Source organism: Pieris napi, chromosome 1, assembly GCF_905475465.1.
Source record: "Pieris napi chromosome 1, ilPieNapi1.2, whole genome shotgun sequence".
Classification (NCBI taxonomy): Eukaryota; Metazoa; Arthropoda; class Insecta; order Lepidoptera; family Pieridae; genus Pieris; species Pieris napi.
In genome coordinates, this window is record NC_062234.1 from 14070197 (window position 1) to 14091319 (window position 21123).

General features: G+C 33.9%; 4 protein-coding genes across 25 annotated transcripts in view; 2 read left to right on the forward strand and 2 right to left on the reverse strand.

Annotated features, from left to right (window-relative positions):
* Positions 1–9411, reverse strand: part of LOC125048732 (adenylate cyclase type 10-like) — a 33772-nt gene extending 24361 nt beyond the window's left edge. For 9 of the 18 annotated variants that reach the window (XR_007116868.1, XR_007116873.1, XR_007116871.1 and 6 more), the window contains exons 1-11: positions 7615–8410; positions 6529–6722; positions 5929–6002; positions 5536–5693; positions 4856–5000; positions 4321–4422; positions 3145–3239; positions 2654–2810; positions 1686–1824; positions 828–957; positions 301–490 (exon numbers count right to left, since the gene is read on the reverse strand). Coding sequence is in view for 15 of the 18 variants with exons in the window: in XM_047647708.1 (XP_047503664.1) it covers positions 301–490; positions 828–957; positions 1686–1824; positions 2654–2810; positions 3145–3239; positions 4321–4422; positions 4856–5000; positions 5536–5693; positions 5929–6002; positions 6529–6722; positions 7615–7847 (1617 nt within the window). In the remaining 3 variants the exon portion in view is untranslated. The other 9 variants (XM_047647614.1, XM_047647587.1, XM_047647578.1 and 6 more) reach the window with 7 other exon arrangements.
* A 4627-nt stretch (positions 9412–14038) lies between these two features.
* On the reverse strand, positions 14039–16956 carry LOC125048808 (RNA-binding protein spenito). Its single transcript, XM_047647721.1, has 2 exons — positions 16730–16956; positions 14039–16646 (listed from the first exon to the last, which is right to left on the reverse strand). Exon 2 carries the CDS (start codon positions 16618–16620, stop codon positions 14377–14379), a length of 2244 nt encoding a protein of 747 aa, XP_047503677.1. The 5' UTR covers positions 16621–16646; positions 16730–16956; the 3' UTR covers positions 14039–14376.
* A 778-nt stretch (positions 16957–17734) lies between these two features.
* On the forward strand, positions 17735–19387 carry LOC125048824 (peroxisomal membrane protein 11B). 5 transcript variants are annotated; one of them, XM_047647764.1, is made up of 4 exons: positions 17735–17793; positions 18289–18385; positions 18493–18608; positions 18689–19387. In XM_047647764.1, exons 2-4 carry the CDS (start codon positions 18330–18332, stop codon positions 19231–19233), a joined length of 717 nt encoding a protein of 238 aa, XP_047503720.1. In that variant the 5' UTR covers positions 17735–17793; positions 18289–18329; the 3' UTR covers positions 19234–19387. The 5 variants fall into 5 exon arrangements, with proteins under 5 accessions (XP_047503720.1, XP_047503696.1, XP_047503705.1 ...); XM_047647740.1 differs by lacking the exon at positions 17735–17793 and adding an exon at positions 17800–18066; XM_047647749.1 differs by lacking the exon at positions 17735–17793 and adding an exon at positions 17800–18033.
* Positions 19388–20345: 958 nt separating this feature from the next.
* On the forward strand, positions 20346–21101 carry LOC125049147 (28S ribosomal protein S17, mitochondrial). The gene is made up of 2 exons (XM_047648277.1): positions 20346–20604; positions 20680–21101. The coding sequence occupies exons 1-2, from the start codon at positions 20479–20481 to the stop codon at positions 21037–21039; spliced, it is 486 nt and encodes a 161-aa protein (XP_047504233.1). The 5' UTR covers positions 20346–20478; the 3' UTR covers positions 21040–21101.
* The last annotated feature ends 22 nt before the right edge of the window (positions 21102–21123 follow it).

Here is a 21123-nt window from a genome sequence, read left to right on the forward strand (position 1 = left end):
GAGACGTTCGTCATATAATGGCAAATATTTTTTTTTTAGACAATTCACACCATTTGACCTAGTCCCATGCTAAGCTGGTGAAGCTTGTGTTATGGGTACTAGACAACGGATATACATACATATTATACATAGATAGACATATAAATACATATTTAAACACCCAAGACCTAAGCACAACACCAAATGCTCATCACATCGATGTTCGTCTCAGCCGGGGTTCGAACCCGGGACCCATGGATTCGCAGTCAATATTGTATTAATTACTTTATTGTTCAACTTTAACGCCAACAGAATACTTACAAAGCTCTCTGAAGATATGCTAGTTTTGCCATCGGGCTTCTTCAAAAGGGATGTGGGTGGAGTAAGTGCACCAGTATCTAAAGCCTGTGTTCGCGGTACAGTCACCATTGTCAACTGTTCCCTTTGAACCAGACAAATTAGAAAATTTTGAATCCAACCAGGAAGACCATCGCTTGCACTCTCAATCACCCTTTAAAATATTGAAGTGTCATTACAATGCGAAGATCAATACAACGTGGCGAATCTATTAAATGTATTACTGTCGACTCTCGATAATTTGATGAATGAATTCGTATTCTTGTTAGTATCACGTATTTGTTTTCTCTATCCTTCACTCAATTTCTTAAAAACGCTTTTGTTATATTGCATTCTTATACACTAGGTACTACTATTGTATCATATCCTTTCCATGTTGAAAAGCACACTAGTCGTTAGTCCACCTTTGTCAAAATCCAGGATAGATTCAACCGAGAATTTTAGATTATACTTACAGCTACGGCATGTTAGATATATTGTAATAGACTAACTTATCAAGTTCAGAAGGTATAGCCTGCACATCCAACAATTGACAAGCGAGGGCAGCTAGATATCGACGATCGATACCAGATATTTGCAACTTTACGATCATGTGGTTACTTAAGGCCGAACGACCCACATCTGGAAAAAGAGTGAACTAGAAATGCGAAAGATACACTACAATAATCCTTCAGAACAAACAGAGTTTAGAAGACAGGAAAGACTATTCGCACAGATAGCGCGTGAGCCTAAACAATAGTCGGTAGATTTTGTCATGTGTAAAATAAAAGAAGTCACAGCATTGGTTCTAAATCGAAATTTGGTCAAATTATCAAAGTCTCTGGTCGAGAAATCCATTCATTATATATTCTGTGCTTGTACTATAACGACAAAAGTATACCCCACTAGACAAAATCCATACTAACTTAATTGCCGAAGCCTATTTATAAAATGGCAGCAAAGCTGGGATTTCCATAGGCGGCTGAATCATAGATTAAGCTAATTTAATTCTATTAGCAAGATTGCTTTACTAAGGTGTTTTTAGGGTACATGAAAATTAATAAATTAATCTGTGGCGCTAAAACCTTTTTAGGGCTGGGCCTAAAGATTTATTTATCTGTTTCATGATCATTTGTCTTAAGTAAGTGATCAGCCTCCTGTGCCTGGCACGCGCTGTCGACTTTGTGGGTCTAAAGCAAGCCGGTTTTTTCACGATGTATTTCTTCACTGTTAGAGCGATTTATAAATGCGCACATAGAAAGTCTATTGATGTACGGCCGGGGATTCATCGAACTACTCAGTTAGTCTTAAAGAATTGGTCAGATTTTAGTTTATATTATTAAAAAAAGCTTTGGATAAATCGTCCTTACGCGAAAGTTTTTCCTCATCTGTTACTGTGAGTAGAACAAAGCATATTTTATATTGAAGGATTAATAACAGCACTTTCCAAGATTCATCATCAATGTGTTGTGCTTCTGCCACAGCCACCACGCGTAGTTGCTTGAAACTCTTAAAAGAGCGAAGATTAATATACTTTTGAAGGTACACTAAGCTTACTACGATGTATTTTACGATACTGGAATAGATATCAAGAGCCAATTATTAATTCAGTAACTGGATATCAGTACCATATCTACAGTTAACATTACTGTAACCCCTAAATATGCAGTTTACCTAATTTAGCTTATGTCAGGATATTTCCTATACGCATATAGCAAATAGATTTAGTCTTCCGTGGCCCTACGGCGCGGCGTAAAGCGTTGCGTAGCGCATACGAAACAAATATTTTCTGTCAACCCTACTATGGTATTTTGCGTGTAATAAATTGAAAAAAAAAGTGTAGAGTGAATATGATATTAATATAACATGTTCCTCGCGAATACAATTGTGTACATATTGAAAAAACAAGATATATTTTCGTGTCTATAAAATATTAAAAAATATATCTTAACTCTTATGTTTGTTCTTACTAGATATAATTTTGGTTATTGCAAAACTACCGCATTCACCATGGAGAGTGTTCAGAAGAGTTTGGATTAATACCTCCAGCTGAGTTTCATCATCGGACGTCGAGGAATACAATTTATCAATTCGTATCAATAAGACGTCCGTGCCAAAACTGATCGTATCTTAATCGCACCATGCCTATGTGGAACCAGCTCCCCACCGAAGTATTTCCGGATCAATTTAACTTAGGGCCTTCAAGAAAGAGCGTACCAAGCCTTAAAAGGTCGGCAACGCGAGCCCTATAGCATTGAGTGTCCATGGGCGGCAGTATCACTTAACATCAGGTGAAACTCCTGCCTGTTTGCCTCCTGTTACATAAAAAACTAATTACCGCTTCAAAAATGTTCTGCATCAGAATTCGAACTTGATACTCTTTGAGTAAATCTTTGCTGTCATCGTACTGAAAGCTCTCTGGCAATGGGAAACGACAGTCAAATATTGTATTGATGGCATAGATTTCTAGAGGACGAAGTGATGTCATATCCACTCTATAAATATGTAAGCATACCTATATATAATTTCACCTTCTAACAAGAACTTAAACTAACCTACTTCTCACAAATTTTCGCGAAAGGAACTTATACAGAATCTTGGTTACGGTTGAAATAAGTGATGATAAAATTAATTAAAGCTACAAGTTCTGAAAAATATATATTTCTTACCTAGGATATGGATAACGCTAAAATGTGCCTACTACTGTAAATCAAATCATTTTTATTGATGGCAACATTACTTAGAACACGTCAAGTTTTATTAGTAAGGAAACTTTATCCAAGGAAAAATATTATAATAATGGTAAGAAGAACCAAGCGTTGATCTTACGTAAATCTTATTCTGCTCTCTCGATTTTCCCGCGATGATCGGGCAATACCTTTGAACAGCCGACCCATAATAAGTCTTAGTAATTGGTACGGTACCTGAAAAGTAATGATGACAGTAGCAATAGATACCAATAATTGGATGTTTTGATTTTCTTAAAAGCGATATTTTTTAAAGCTTCCTTTCCTTTTTGGTTTATCCATGATATATCAAAAATTGAGAAAAATGTATAGCTGCCTATTGAGTTCTAGTAGATAGAACTCATCTAAAAAACAATTCAAATACTTTGGTCCTTATATATGATACGCTCCTCTAATAGATGCATTTTGTAAATTCCTTCGTTCAGCTCATCCTTTTAAGGCAAGTCGTTTAGGATCTCTGCCATAAAGTTGTGGAATATACGACTTCATATTGGCTACCTTCCTAACCTCTTTTAAAAGTCTTCTTCATAAACACTTAAACATATCCTATCCTGCTCAATCCTGAATCTAAAGAAAAAAGAGTAGCGGAGATTTTATTGCCAGTTCTTCTCTTCCGTTCTACGCCTATGATTTGAGAACTGGCAGTAAATGTAGAATTAATACTTTAATTTGTACGTATCTATATATATATTTTTTTGACGTTCATAAGTATATATTGTGTTACCTATATGAATAAATGATTTTGACTTTGACTTCTGTAATTTACGTATTTTGGACAAGCATTAGCTAATTTCAGAGTAGGTAGAGTAATTGTAGTAGTTTGGTAATTGTATAATTTTTCGATGTTACGTGTAATTATATTTTTGTTGATTGTTCTTGCACCCGTACCCGTATTGTATTTCCTTTTCTTTTAGTTTTTTTTATCATTACAAGGGTCGCCTGGAAGTGATCGCTTATTAGCGATAAGGCCACCCGTTTCAAACCTAATAATTTATGTCACTTGTTTTTATTTGTAATGTAACGAAGTTTTAATAAATATACAATAGTTATAGATAATTTCTGTTTTATATTCTTCTAGAAACGACGAACAAGTTTACAATACCCTTAACAATCATATACGATGATACTTAATGTGATTAATGATAAGAAGAAAAGAAGAATTAATTAATTATCTATTCTTCGCTTCTTAAAGAATAATTGATTAATTGAAGATAATTAAATAATTGATTAATTGAAGATAATTGTAAAGAAATCTTACATTATCGTTTTCTGTAAGTATAATTTGATCTATCTCCACGAATTTAGGGGTAATATTGAGACACTCAGCCATCAAACGACTTTTTCCCGCCAATCTAGAACCCTGTAAAATAATATTGTTTGACTATATTTTACGTTTCGTCCATTTCAACATACTATCTCTCGTCATATGAGACAAAAATCATTACAGAATGGCAACCACTAGTTGGAAAAAGGAAAAGAGGAAGAGAATAGGAGGCACAACTTGGACAAGAAGAGCTAACATTAGAAAATAATGGATGCATCTGGAAGAGGCCTATGAACACGCTGATCAACAAAACCGGCACATCCGATGAATTAAATTAAGTTAGGTTATGTAACATAAACAAGTGTTTGTATAAATTTTACTGGGTGTCAGCAATAAAGGCTTAATAATAATAATAAAATATTTTACGTTGGTCGCTTATGAAAGCTTTATGAACTTTCATAATTAAAACTTTTAATGTTTTGAATTTTATCAAGGTACTATAAAATATTATATTTATTAGAATAATTACAACTAAAGCAACTGCAAATTTATGGTCCCTATATCGCGTGAACTTCTTAGAGTACTCATCAATGGCCTTCCTCAGAGTAGATAGATAAACTTGTAGTTCCTCATCACGGCCCAATATTGGATGAGAATAGCTGACTCTCTTAGTGCTATAAACAAGAAAAGATATAGAAATTGTTTTGAATCACGCCAACATTTTGATGATATGAACCAGTTCAAAAAGTTTAGATGACATTAAATACATAACTTGCCATAAAAAAGCCTGGTAACGCTTCTACTGTAAAAAGATATGATATCCATGTAACGAATTCGGTTAAATTTTCAATTCCTACTCAAGGGACCTTCTTTCTCAAGTTAATACGCAATTAGCTAACCTAACAACGTAATACTGACCATATCAATATTACAAATCTTTTATGTTTTAAATAAATATATTGACCTGGCCATCGCATAGAAATAAAGTAATAAATGTTATATTAAATTAAATTGTTTAGTGCGATTGCTTCTAATGTTATCTACAACGAAGTTCTAAGGGGTTGAAAATGGCCTGAACTGAACTTCGAGAAAATAATGGTAAGACCGTACTTACTGCTTTTTTACTCGACTTGGCGGGCGCACAGCCGTACCTCCAGATATAAGTGTTCGAACAGTTCTTAACTTTAAGTAAATAGGTATTAATGTTACCTAGAACGGTTAAATTCGTAAATAGGTCCAGGATTAGTAAATCCCTTTAGAATTTTAGCTTCCATTAACTTGAAAAAATCTTGATCGAGTTTACTTCTTAGAAACGTTTCTTTATCGCACGTAACTTTATTAGGGTACGCTATCATAAGTCGCGCCGCCTGTAACCAATTAGAATTGCCTAGTTTGGCTAATATTTTGAATGTCTCAGCAATGGGGAGAAGAAAATATCACGGACCAAATTCGGCTTATGCTGCAAATGCGTAGAGCAAGAACTTTATATTAAAGTCGGAATCTATTGCTGTTGGGTCATAGAACCAACACTGGTCCATAGAGGTCATTTAATCGTCGTTTCATCAATTTTCTAACATGTAAACTACAGAAAGCTTTCCATACCTTATTAACTGCAGATCCTATCACAGTATATTCGCGGCGTAATGCGTGACCCACGACTCCACAATAAGTGGAACCTTAAAATTATTTTATTAAGCATTAAATACTTGTACTAGTTCGTGGAATTAAAATTAAAAACCCATTCATTGTATAATCAACTCTTATTTATTCGCGTTCTTTATTACTTAATGTCGTGTCCCCTACCTCTTCGTATAATAAGAGAATTAAAGTTTTAACTAGCTTGTACGTTAAGACGAAACCAGAAATTAAGATTCTTTTGACTATTTCAATTTAATTGCACTTATAAAATATAAGGCTACGTTCATAATCTAGTTTAATTTATGAAATCAGATTATACAAAGAATTTACGTATACTAAGTATATCCAAGTTACTTTAATTGCTACGAGGGGTTGTTTTGCTACGAAGAACGCATTTTTCATACAAAAAAACGGCTAGTAGGCAGTTCCGAAGTTAGCTAACAAACTTTGAATATCTATATGTTATATTAGACTACTTTTATCAGATGACATAATATTAAGCTATGTGCTCGCTTGAATCGCGGAAATTCAATCGATAATTTATCTCGCTTAAAAAGTGTTCACCTGATGTTACTCCCACACTAACTGTTGTTATATTCACATCATTTAAGTGTTCTTTTAACTTGTTGGCACACAACAGAGCGTTCTGAGCTTCATCTTCATGTTTTAAGCCACGAAGACCAAACACCATCAAAAACATCATATCTTTATCAAACATTGACACTTTGTTTACGAGACCACCGGTTTTTGATGTAACACTAAAACAAAGCATATTAGTTTGTTTCATCAGGCTTTATTAACATTACCGCAACTGGCTAGTACAAGAATTACGATTATTATAGCTATTTTTAATATATTCATTGTACGGTTCCTGGGTCATCGAGTTGCTTTAAATAATAGAGGATTTTAGTTTTAACAACTCGCGTACAACAATAGAATATTTAAGCGAAATAATGAAATGCTAATTGCTTTGAAACGAATGACTGCAATGTAACTGTTGTAGAGAGAGCATACGACTGGCTCTATATAATATACTCTAGGGGCGTAACTCCTATGATTTAGTTATTTGCTATGAAACGAAGTACTGCAATGTATAAGTTGAAGAGAGTGCCTACGTCTGACTATACTCGCCACGCTTATATAACTAAAGGCCGATGTACATTATCTTAGTGTTTAGGAGAGTGCTTTAGTACATCTTGAAAGGCAAGTTCTTTAGCGTAGCGTTTACTAAAGCAAGTAGCGTTTACATGTTTCAACTAAAGTACTATCCTAAAGCACTCTCCTAAACACTAAGATAATGTAAATCGGCCTTAAGGAAGCCTGAATGAGAAAAATGTACAGCCTTGGCTCGTACTTTCATAAACCGTATAAAAACACATTCGGATTTTTGCATCAACTTATTAAATACCCTTTTTAAAGTCTAAATTAAGACACATTGGTTTGCTCAGGATTTTTCTTTCATCTCTCTTCTTAAGCAATAAGCATTCTGTTTTATAGATTAATCTTATTGCAGTAGCTTGAACCGGCACCCCGACGAAAGGTAGCGAAAGCTCGTATAAATAGATTGAAAAAATGCTGTTCTTTCATCTACTTCAGATCAAACAAATATACTACTGTTAAGTTAAATTAACCAGAAATAATATCACTCACCAGCAAACAATTTTGAAAGCATTATTCACGACTTCAATAAGTACATCCTCAGTTACGGTTCGTGTTATAATATTAAGAAACACCACCACAACATGGCGAATTTCTGTGAGAAAATCCATGGGCTCATCGTTATCTACCGCCCTTAGTATTGGCGGTGCCATATAACGCCGAAGAGCTGGCCACCAAGTACTACGCATTGCTGTTATCACCGCTGGTCTCACTAAATAAATCATAATTTTATCTGTAGCGTGGATAAAACAATAACATCGGTCTACGTAATACGTACAAATTAAGAACTTTCCAATCCTTCTAAATTATAATAATAAATAAATGTTAATAAGATCCTTGTGGTTTAACAACGCGGGCCTCGGATGTTCACGTCTTAAAGCTATCTGTTCTGACCTGCGCATCGCAGTTCACAGATTTTTAACGAGGTGATTATCTCTTGCATAAACACATATTATTAATTATGTTATTTGCAAAAGATGATGAAAAACGACGAAATTGGGAAGAAATCTTACGTCAATTTGATTAAATAGATACTTACTATTTTTTTAAAATCTACTTTTGTTCCACCCATACAAAACGCCAATTTCATAGTAAGAACCTAATATATCGATTCCAAAAAACAGTAATGTTTAAAATATTTTGATTTTTGACTTAAGTTATAGCTTAAAGCGGGTTTTTTTTCAGTGATCTATTTAAGGCTTACGTGGTCTCTATTAAATTTGTTATCGATATTTATCTATCTATTATAATTTTAAAAGTATTTAATATAGGGTTTTTAATAATTGTTCCTTACAAGTAAATTCTCTATAGTTAATTCCAGTTGTAGGACTTCCTTCAATTTGTGATGAACTGTCACCACAAGTTTTAAGGATCTCAGGATCTATAAATAGGTATAATTATAGTTTTAAAAGCTCTTAATTTTAATTCAGTCTAAGAACTTACGTAGCGTAGCTCGTAGCAGCTACGGCGTAGATGTCGGCATCAGCCTTTTTAACTACCTACTACTGCCTTGCGATTCTGTAACTCACTTTTCGAACTCACACAGCAGTTTTCACACGGTCGCGCTCAAATCAATAGTAAAGCAGTCATTTTACGATTTGGCATTCTAATAAAGAGGGAGTTTATTGTTTATGTTGCCTTGTTATCGCAAGGCTGATCGCAATATATTGCGTTCAAAAGACTAAAACTACTAATATTTTGTTGATAAATAATATAGGACTAATAATAAGGAACCAATAACAATTACCAGTATGGACATTTACAGATGAGTGTAACTTTTTAACTCGTTTCCATGTGGCCCCAACTCCCAATACCTACGAAAAGTTGTATTTAACTTTGCGCTAGTGCTTTAGTTGTTATCAGCGTATCGCGTACGTGGATCTCAATATCCGACGGAAAAATATCTCGGATAGGGTCCGAAGTATACACACACATTCCTTCAGCCTTGTATCTGGTCATGCCACTTAGGGGTATGTTATTCAGCGATTTCGCCTCCATACGTTAATAAAAAGAAAAATCAACTGGGCTTTACTAAACTTGTTAATATAGAAATAAGATATACAACAATTTTATTTTTAAGAAAAATAATAAGTAAAACTAGTTACTAACGCTGGCCTGTGAAACATTTTTTTAGTTTTTTTTTTATAGAACGGCCCAAATGGTAAGGCGGGAAGGAGGCGCAACTGATGTTAAGTGATAACGCCCATCGACACTCATTGCCAGAGGGCTCGCGAGTGCGTTGCCGGCCTTTTAAGAATTGGTAAGCTCTAAGCTCTTTTAAGGATTCATGTATTCATAAACTTAACACTTAAAAGAGTAATTGCCTTGCCTTTGTATGCCGTCCATCGCCACATGGCTGCGTGCAGTAATCAGACTCATTAACATACATCCAAGCACTAGCTGATGTGAGAACATCCCCAGCGGTACTCATATACTCCGCTATCTTAACATCCCACACAGGCTGTCCCACCACCACGTAGTGAGATTGGCATTCGTCGTGACCACCAACGATTGAAAATTGGGATAAACCGGCAGCTATTGCGATTTTTACTAGAAAAAAACGGTGTAATAATGCTTCGCGAATGTAAACGATAAAAGAAATTATATATTTATGTATGAGTGGCTTTATAATTATGTACTTAAAACAGTACCTACACCACAAAAAAAATCCAATTAAGTATTTCTAACATAAATACGAGTATTAAATTGATTAAAACTCACACAAGAAATATGTTATTCTGACCATTTATTTATTCCAACCTACAACCTACACATATTTAAAAAAAACCTGTATTATATTAAACTTGTACGATTCAAAATTGTGAAGGAGTAAGTAATTGTTATTCTTGCAATATCAATCCACGCTTGATCCTATTTCTAATAAGTACCTACTCGTAACCATTTTACAAGTAAATTTATTTAATTAAAAATTAAACTACCTCATACCTTTTAAAGTAACACCAACATCTGTGTAATACCGACCATAATTCTTTTGAATCAACAGACCACAATCAATAGCAGTGTGTACCACATCCTGCATATTCATCTTTGATGACTTCTTCCACATACAAAGGAAGGCATCACCGGAGAATTTTAATACGTCGCCCTTATGCGTCAGTATTTCCTGGACCATTGCCCCAATATACAGGTTCAAAACTTGAGTGAGACGTGACGGACCGCCATGACCGGCTTTAGTATATGTTTCGCAAAGTTCCGTAAAACCTTAAATAAACGCTTTAATACAGTGTTTCCTAAACTTTTTCTGCCGTGCCCCATCTTAGCCTTTCTAAAACTTTTATGTCCCCACTATGTAACATACAGTGGCGTAACAATAGGGTGGCAGGGCTGGCAAAATGCCACAGGCCCCCTGCCCAAGAGATATTATGTTCTATGGATAAATGTGAAGTCTCCAATACGCATTGGGCTAGCGTAGGGACTGCAGACCATTTCCTTTCGCCTTAGGGACATATACAACGTGTAATTGAGTACGCTGAAAATCTAAAAGTTTATTAAATTTAAACTGAGTAGGGACGATTACTGACAGGGCCCCATCAAAAGAATTGCCAGGAAAGAAGATTTTCCACGGGCCCCAGATGGTATAGTTACGCCACTCGTAACATACATAAATTTGAATATAAAAAAAAATTGTTCACTTAAGAAACTTAAATGGTATCTAGGTTATAGAATGAAATCACTAGGTTGTTGACGGAACACTGTAAATAAATTTTCAAAATATACAAAATAAAATAAGTAAAACGTCGAGCCCATTTTCGAATAGCCCCCCTGTGGGGCGTGGGCCTCACGTTGGGAAAAACTGCTTTAATAGAAGTAATCCAGAAATAAAACTTACTTCAATTACTTGCGTAATGACAATTTAAGTTTACTTATTTTCCTAACTAACAGAATGGAAGTAAGTTGAAGTGTTAAAAGCCGTCAAAGCTCTATAGGATGAGATTCAGAAACGAGACTTATCGTCAAAAATGTATTGGATTTTGGCATACCATATCCTCCTTTCCGCTCCGGTGTGCATGGGCGAACGTTAGCACCAAGTGATCTGAGAATTTTCTGTGAAAATCTGATATTTCTTGAGAACTCAACCTTTACTAGATACTAGTATGTAGATACTTTTTTCCTTATTTTAGTAAAACAGACATTTATTACATATATATTCTTACCAGAAACATCTATAAACATGAGTGCAGTTTCATATGGTCTAACAGAATAATCGGAATGTTTGTAAATTATCTCGTCAGGTACCAGAGAAGCTAAGATGGCAATACGTTTAGCTTCGCGGACGTCACTCCAGCTTCCAGTACCGTTATCTAACCTAAGTATCGTGAGTATAATTATTACTATAGTAAAGCGCATAGCGCCGAGATGTCGGGTTTTATATCCGGTTATTTATTTTGTAAGAAAAATTAAAAAGCGAAACAAATGAAAGATTAAAGTTCTTGATCACTTTATAGGAGTTCTCATCTCATTTAAAAAAGGTCCCAAGGTTAATTACCATATATACATTAAATTACTTCTAAAAATTATATATTACATTCATGACCTTTAAAATGAGAAGTGACTTACATAATGTAAAACATGTGTACCTAACAAAAAGAAATTGTCACTTAAACTAAACCACTATGAGCTCTTACTCTGTAACTCCCAATAGTGTATGCAAATCCGATGTATCTCTTAATATCCGTAGCGCCGATCTTTGCCTTTGTATCGCGCCGAAAAAAAACTCATTGAGATCGGTCATCGGAATCGCAATTGGATGTTACTGAGTAAGGGTCCAGGTCTAATTTACTTCTCAGCTCCAAGATAGTTTCAATTCAACAACTTACACAAACGTTTCTTCCTTTTGTCCTTTATGACGATATCTCTCCCTAGGCGGCATCATTTCCTCTGGCAAGACGTTTCTGCTTATCGTTTGCCGGTAGATTCTTTTTAGGGCAGTTAGGTATGTTCTATTCTGACATTCTGATACACCTTTATCTGTTTATTCGGTAAGAGATTCTTAAGAAACGGAGAGACCTAACTAACGCCAGCATGTCGGAATACCGATTCAAAATTCTTGACTAGGCAACTAAGAACATTTACCAGAAAAATCTAAGACTGTTGTGTGTAATGAATTAAATAATCAATGGATAATAATTGTTAATATTATATTAACAAGTTATATAAGATATTATACCTGTGACTTCCATTTTCGCAACTTTAAAAAGTTTGACAATTAATAATTTGTATCAGGTTGTCAATACGACATTGACAGAATTAAATAAAACTATAAATATTTTACTCTCAATATTATAGTCTATGGCCTTTAAAATAATTATATTAATTTTAAATCCAGATCTCAATATTAATATTTAGGCAATAAAATAATGTATTTCAAAATTAGATAATTATTCCTTCTGATTGATATAAATAATTATTGTATTTCTTAAAACAATTGTAAGGGATTCGAACCCAGGCACATCACGCCATGCAAATAAGAGGAATAAGAGAAAAGGAGTTTAATTATAACAATAAAAAATGATAATACTTTAATGTTTTATTTTATTTTTTACCAGACATTAACAATCTTAAGATTAAATTGGTCACTATCACATAACATGAGCTCACTGCTGAAATAATAACTGGAATTAAAAATAACTTCAATTAGATCTGAATTTTCCCAAGCTGTATTTTTATCACCTTTGTGGTTCTGTGCTCAGGCTGGTTTATAGTTCGGTTTATGTGATAAATCACTTATTTCTTTATAAAGAAAAGCCATCACTGAAACTGGTGCAGTATTGTATAATTTACAAATAAATCACACAAATCTAGAATATTATAGATGTTAGCTGCTTTCTTTAATAAGAGAAGTTACCATAATATTTGAATAATAGCAAAATATATATAACTACTATTTACCATATTAATTTTGTGAAGTATATATATACTGGCATAGAAGTTGCCTTGTTATAAAAAAAAAATTAAGTTGATTAAAAAATGTCTTACATAAAAGTATTATATTTCTTTAATATAAATAATAGTATTGTATAATTTACAAATAAATCACACAAATCTAGAATATTATAGATGTTAGCTGCTTTCTTTAATAAGAGAAGTTACCATAATATTTGAATAATAGCAAAATATATATAACTACTATTTACCATATTAATTTTGTGAAGTATATATATACTGGCATAGAAGTTGCCTTGTTATAAAAAAAAATTAAGTTGATTAAAAAATGTCTTACATAAAAGTATTATATTTCTTTAATATAAATAAAGCCTTAAATGTTGATCTATGTCTTTAATCAACTCGTTAAAACTTGACAAATTTCAATAAGAAAAAAACGTAAAATACTAATAATGAAATAATAACTAAAGAATCTTGTTAGGAAACTAATATTAGCTAGCAATGAAAACACTAATGCTACTAAAGATTGAAAAGAATTATACTTACAAGAATACTTACCAATCCCATTCCTTGTTTTGCGTTGTATCTGTTATAAATATGACAATGAACCTACTTCTAAAGATTCTTCCTATTTTTCATAATATGTAATATATACCTCTTAAGGGTAAAGAGGATTGGGTTATTAAATAGTTCAGATTATAATTTTAAATAAAATTTACCATCAATAATGAAGCCCATGATAGAAATTGCTTTTACTGAATTTGTTAATTCTTTATTAAGTTATTCCTGTGCAAAAACTTTTGAATTTTTCTATTGCATATTATCTACTCACAAATTTTCACCCACCTTTAACACTAAAGTTTTCAATTTAATTATAGGGCTCACATCACAATAACCACTATTCACTTAAAGATTATTTGTTGACCTACTTCAGATAGTTAAATACACCTGCTATTTCACAGACACAAGAACTGCACTATCACAACTCACAAGGTTTAAGAAAAAAACAAAATTATTTAATATAATCTATTTGTGTTCACACACTACACATCACCTAACTTACACTGATTACACTTTAACTCAAGTTTGTTCCTAAATTACACATATGTTCCAAAAATACTTTACTAAAATCAGTTATATACTTTATCTTGTGATAGTTATTGCTTTACACATCAAACTGTGATAAACACAGCACACCCACATTTTTTAATGTTCACAATCATTACATACACATCACAATATGTCACTACACAACACAAGTTATATAATACAAAAGTATAGATTTGAAGTTTGAAAATACTTATTCTAACTCTTTATCAACTAGATAAAATAAAAATTATGGTTCTAGAGCTAAGCTGAACCCCCCCGAACAACAACAATGACTAAATGATCCTCTTTGAGGCTCTCTTCAGTCAAGTTATGACAAGTGCGTTTCAATAGTTCAGTTGAAAAGTCACATGGTGGAAAGGAGTATAGGACTCCTGTAGCTTCTGTCTCTTTATTGAGCAGAGATATAACACCAGCGGCTTCTTTTTGTTTTAGATATGAAACCAGATTTCTCATAGGTCTAGTTTGAATACTAGCATCATCATTTGTTATAGATGCTGTTGAACCTGCTACTCCAAGAAATATAGCATGAGAACTTGATGTAGCAATACGCTTTTGTACATCATCTAACTTAGGCTGATCCAATCTTAGCCTTTGCGTTATTCTCAATTGATTTTTGCCATCCTCATCTTTCATCAGGCTGTCAATTATGTCAGAATCACCATCAGTTAAGTGCAACTTAGTCGGGAAAAGAGAGTTCTTAAGGATAAGAGCTCCATTCCAAGTAGTAAGAGCTTTACGTACAACTTCAGGAAGGGTTCTCGCCGAGGAAAGCATACCACTACCTCTGCGAGGTGAACCATCAGAGTCACTATCAGGTGAACGGCGACGTGGTGTTCGAGACCGTGAACGATCAACTCCAGGCTCTCGAGACCCCGATCGACGTAAACGAGTATCATAATCACTGTCAGGAGGCCTTCGCCACTCATCATCCCGGTAATCACCTGCTCCATGATACACACCACGGTACGTTCCACGCCCACGACCACGATGCCCACCGCGACCTCTATAGCCACTATAGCCATAACTCTCATCCCATGTGCCCTCATATCCTTCATAGCCTTCTACAGGCCTTCCATCTTCACCAACAGGGGGGACATACGGCTTGGGCCTGTAGGGGCCTCCATTTCCCACATCTGCAAAATCGATTCTCAAGCGACGTTCTGGTCCACCCAGTGGGAACCCTCTCATTTCTTTCACTGCTGCCTGTGCAGCATCAATAGAATCATACAAAATGTATGCATGAGGCTCCCCTTTGGCATATTCAATTTTCTTTATAGCCCCAAATCTGTCAAATTCTCTTTCTAGTTGAGCTACTGATGTCCACGGACCCAGACCACCAACCCAGACTCGTGTTGTGGGTGTGGCTTTACCATAACCAATTTTACATTGAAATTTGCCAATGTACTGACCTGACAACTCAACTTTAGCCCTATGAGCCATGTCCAATGTTTGGTAACGAACAAATGCAAAAGCATTTCCTGTTCCTGGGGGAGGTCTTTTAATATCAATGTCTTCAACAATTCCATAACGTCCAAATATACGACGCAACTCTTCATCTGATATGTTTATCTCTAGGTTACCTGCAAATAATGTCCTAGTGGCCAAAGGATCATCTTCAGGTTGGACATGATGCAAGTAATTGGGAAACTTATCTTTTTTATTTTCACTCTTATCAAAAGGAGTGTGGTGAGGTCTAGGCATGTATGGCCTGGGCATGTAATGCGGATGGGGGGGATGGTGCATAGGAGGACGGTGGTGCATTGGAGGACCATGAGGACCTGCCATGGGATATTCATGCATGGGAGGCCTAAAATCCCTGTGGTGAGGTGGCACAGTAGGAGGTATTCCATAAGCTCTATCGTCTGGAGGAGGTCTGCGTCTTTCTGGTACTGGTGACCAAGCATAGGAATAAGGTCGATCATAATCAGGAGGAGTTATGCTTCTTGGTCTACTTCTATACTCTGAACGGACAGGTTCATAGACTGGATCAACAATGGCCACTTTATCATACAGAATAATCCTGGGTTTGGCATGTTTAGCATCTCTAGCATCCTCAGCACTCCTGAAGCATACATATGCCACTCGCTCGTCAAGTTCATGGGAGATCTTGATACTGAAGTCGCCAAACTTTTTATACTCTCTATACAAAGTATCTTTCACTATTTCATCTGATGCTTTAGGATGTAATGCACTGACACAAAGCACCTTATAATATGGGCGCACGGATTCTTCCCTCACTTCGCGTGACCTAACATAATCGTCTCTGTGAGGAGAAACGTACCTACCACGGGGACTAGGAGAACGAACTCGTCTGCGGACTCTATCCGGTGTGGCACGCTCATCGGAACTATCGTCGTACCTTCCTATACTACTACGCGTCCTTTTCGACCGGGGCAAACTGTCTCTGGAGGAACTCCTCTTCATATTGCGAATTTTCACCGTAATACGATCTCTATCTCTATCGCTACGCGGTAAGCCGATCATGAAAGCTCAGTTTGATGAACAACTATCTGAAATGCACAACATTACACGTCACTTCAAAATGTCGTTTTGTTCCAGAAAAATATAGCGGCTCACTTTTATTAAGTCTTACCACAAAAATAACAGTTAACAGCACTTTTCTAAAGTCACTCCACGCTAGTCTTACACAACACAAAGTAAACTATATGAATAAAAATTCTCTAAGGTGGTCCAATACTGATAATTGATAAATGTTTCTAAAACAAAATGGCTGTCGATAAGCCCGGAGTGCCGAGAGGCGAGAGACGAGAGTAGACTCGAGACTTCACAGTTCGCGTATCACGATGATTGGTAATTACTATCCAAGTTCCGGTGCCAAATGAGTTCATGGCAGGCGGCCCGCGGCAGCATTATCGACCTTTCAGTCAGTGTAGCCATAAAATAAATACAAATCACCATAGACAGTCTAATTTATTTATGAAGATTTTTCTTAGAAACAATATTATGCTTAATGTAGAATTTTATTTATTTTCGGCTAATAGTTATTATAGTGTATAGTTTGTTTTTCTGAATTATTTCATTTGTCTATAAGACTTATAACAAACTTTTGAAATGATTAATTGAAAAGGAACGACTTATGTTTTTAAATGTATTATATTTCTATTTTATTATGTTGCTATTTTTTAATTGTTACAGTAATTAAGTTTTATTGTTCTTGTAGAATGTAAGGAGTGTTTTTAGCTTTGTTCATAGTGTTTTTTCCTAAAGTGTTTTTTGTTTTATTAATTTAATACATTTATTAAAATTAATAATTCATCCAGCCAAGAGTTATCAGCTATACCAACCATTTTATTTCTGGTAATAGTTTTAACTTAATGCCAGTTTTAAGTAAAAGGTAAGGAAACTATACGCCAGAAAAATTTAACAAATCCATCAAAAGGAAACCAAGGGATAAGCTAGTTAACAATAAAATATAAACATAAACATATTGAATCTTAATATTATTATTGATTATTACCAACAATAATTCTGTGATTTAAGATAAACTTTGTTTTTTTTCTTCTTCTTAGTCTGTGCCCACACATCAAGTGCTGTGCCTGTAGCTGTGCTACCTCCACTAGAAAAAAACTGAACTCTGTATTCTGTGGCTGTGCCTGAGTATGTGGAAATGGAATGGGGAATGGGGATTGGGGATAGGTATTAGTTGCATTGTGCATAGTTATTAGTTGCATACATTATATTTTTCAATCATGTTTCCTGGTTGATTAAATTTACAAAGTAGAAATAGCTACAATATAATAAATAATTAAAGACTTCTGTCTCTTAAGTATGGCTTTGGTAGTAGGTACTGTGTAAACTGAATTAAAAAAAGGACTGAATGTAAAACGTAAACACCTTAGTCACAATAAAATTCTTGATAAAGATACCCTTATCAATATAAGACTGATTGTGTAACACTAAAAAAATTAGGTATTTTTGTTCTAAACTTTTACTCTTATCTTAGTTATACTGCACTGTTTTCTTATTTATCTTTTATATGTTTATTTATTTACAATTATATATAGCAAGGTCATAATTATTATCAGTTTACACTCCATCATAATTCACATTCAGAACTAGTCATGTTCTTTGGAAAATAAATTAAAACCAACCTTTAAATATACAATAAATCCTAATTATTTTCTGTTCCAGACTGAATGTTCTTAAAATTTGTATCTTAAAAAAATACAATAATGGATGTCCTTTTAAATGTAAATAATCAGTCTAATGGACGAGATAAACTTGCAAGGTCAGTATGGCAAACTGAGAATTTTAAGTTACCACATTGCTTATCATTTTTAATATATAATAGGTAGATGGTTTATAAACTTTTTGTTTTTGTTGTGTGTGTTATAGGCTAGTCCAGTATGCCAGTAGACTAGTATGGCATCAGCTGGAAAAAAAACATGCTAATAAGTATTCCATTGAACGAATCAAAGGCTTGGAAAATAATCTTAGTTCATTTAGAAAAGGTATGTACTTATTTGAGTAAACAATGTTACTTTACTTTGTTATAATATGAAATAATTAATTTAAAAAAATATTGTTACAGTTCTAAGATTAGGAAGATGCATAGATATATCTTATGCAGCATTAAATACTATTCACATACAGGATCCATTCTTAAGAATATCTCTGACAGTTAGTAAAATAGCCCATGCACTGTTTTTGTATGCTGATCATATAGTGTGGCTCACACGAAGTGGCTTTCTTAAAACTGATTCAGAACAATGGAATCGCACAGCAAATAAATTTTGGCTGTTGTCAATAACTGCAAACTTAGCAAGAGATGTATATGAAATTCTACAAGTCTTACAGTTAAACCAAACTACATTGCTTAAGCCCTCTGAATTATTAAGGGGACCTGTTAAAAGTTTTGATGTTAATGCTTGCATAAAACATTTATATGCTATTATTTATTGCCATAAAGATATCTTTATAGATACTATAAAAAATTCATGTGATATTTTTATACCACTGACTGCACTGGGTTTAACTAAATTGAACCCGTCAGCTATTGGTGCTCTTGGCACGGTTTCTTCACTTGCTGCACTTATAACTATAGTTAAACCAATTACTAAACTTGTACCAGCTTAAGTTAATACTAAAAAGTTGTGGTTTATGCTATTTAATTACAGTGGTTGTGGATTTTGATATTTCTACTGATTTATGTAATTAAGGAAATAGGGAATTGTATATCAATTTTATTATTGTTCTAATATACCAAATATACAAATATTTTTAAATACTATCCTTGTTGACATGGGTGAGTGTATTGTAAAATTACTTTAAAACAAAGTACCTAATAACAATTTATGAACAACCATGATATTTCGCACTTGTAAATTAAACAAATTCTTTTTATTGTATGATTAATTAGTAAGTACTAAATAATAAACATATTATATGAAAAGGTACCTAACGATTTAGAAATCCGTCGCCCGAATTTGATGATACCTACTGATTATGTAGGTGTCTCGGGGGACCTTGATTGGAACACCTCCAAGTGATTTTTGCTGCCGGAGTTGTGTCTATTAAATATTAAAAAAAATTATTTATAATTTTTTAAAATGGATGGTATGTAAAAAAAATGCAGATTTTACGGCGGTATGGCGGCCATTTGGAACCGTCCGAAAAGTATGGCATGGTGATTTTCGTAAATGGCTGCACGACGATGATTAACTGTGCAAAAATTAGCCTGGTACAATTATTGAATTTTTTGAAGTTATACTTCTTTAGGCGTGTTATGAAAAATTGATGAGAGTGAAATTTTACGATTCGCGCGCACCGTGACACAAAATTAACAGAATGAAGTTGCCCACGGAAGAAACTACGGCATTGGACATAATTTGAAAACAACATTCGAATAATAATAGAATTTATGTTACACTTAATGTAAGAGAATAAATATTTATTTATTTAATTTTTCAAATGTAAACTGAACTTTATTGACTATAGTGACTCCTTTTCCAGTCTTTGATTATTTAATTGTAATTAATTATTTGCATGCAATCAGAAACTATTATTATAATACGAAAGAAGTATAACTTCTTACGCGCGTACATATTAGTACACGCACCCTTTTTTTAAATTAAAATCTTACATAACCAATCGTATTTGATATTATATTAACAAAAAGAAAAAAAACAATAATAATATAACAATATTATTTATGTGTTGCCAACGTTCATAATCATTCATGTGTCTAATCTGTGTTAAAAAATTAACTGCCTTGCCTTAGTCTTTGAAAATGTCAGTAGTCAGTACTGTTGTGTAATTTGTAAACATTATTTAAACCGTTCGAAATAAAGTTGTTTTAAATAAAAACAACTAAGTACAGCAATGGCTAATAAAATTAAAGATGCTGCTAAAAAGTTTCTGTTATTAGGCCAGTGTGTACCCACAGTTAAACAAAATGCAACTAAAATACGGGTTAAGAGGTTAGAATTAGATGAAAATTTACTAATGGTTTGTATTTTCATACGTACATTTTTATTTAAAATATTCTTTTAATGTTTGTAAAATATATTTGTACTTTTTCAGTATTTCAAAAAGGATGATTTCTACTACTGTTACGACCCAAATAAAATGTGTAAAACTGGTGATATCGTTTTAATTAAAGCTCTTCCTCAGAAAATGACTAAATTAATAACACATGCAGTGGAAGAGGTAGTATATCCATTTGGGGATGTAACTGATCCAGTCACAGGCAAAAAAGTAGCCAAAGAAAGATACCGTGAAGATGTTGATCGACAGTCTGAACTTTACGGGAAGTTAGATTCTGGCTTTGATTATAAAAAGGCACCTCCCAGAGGTTGGCAAGAAGGAAAGAAAGATTTCACATCAAAACCTACATATACAAGGTTTCATGTTTTTGATGAAAATGATCCTTATTCCATTTAAATATTACCTGGACCTTATTGTAGCATAATTTAAGTAGATAATAAAAATGATTAAAATATGAATACTGAATTTTTTTTATGCACA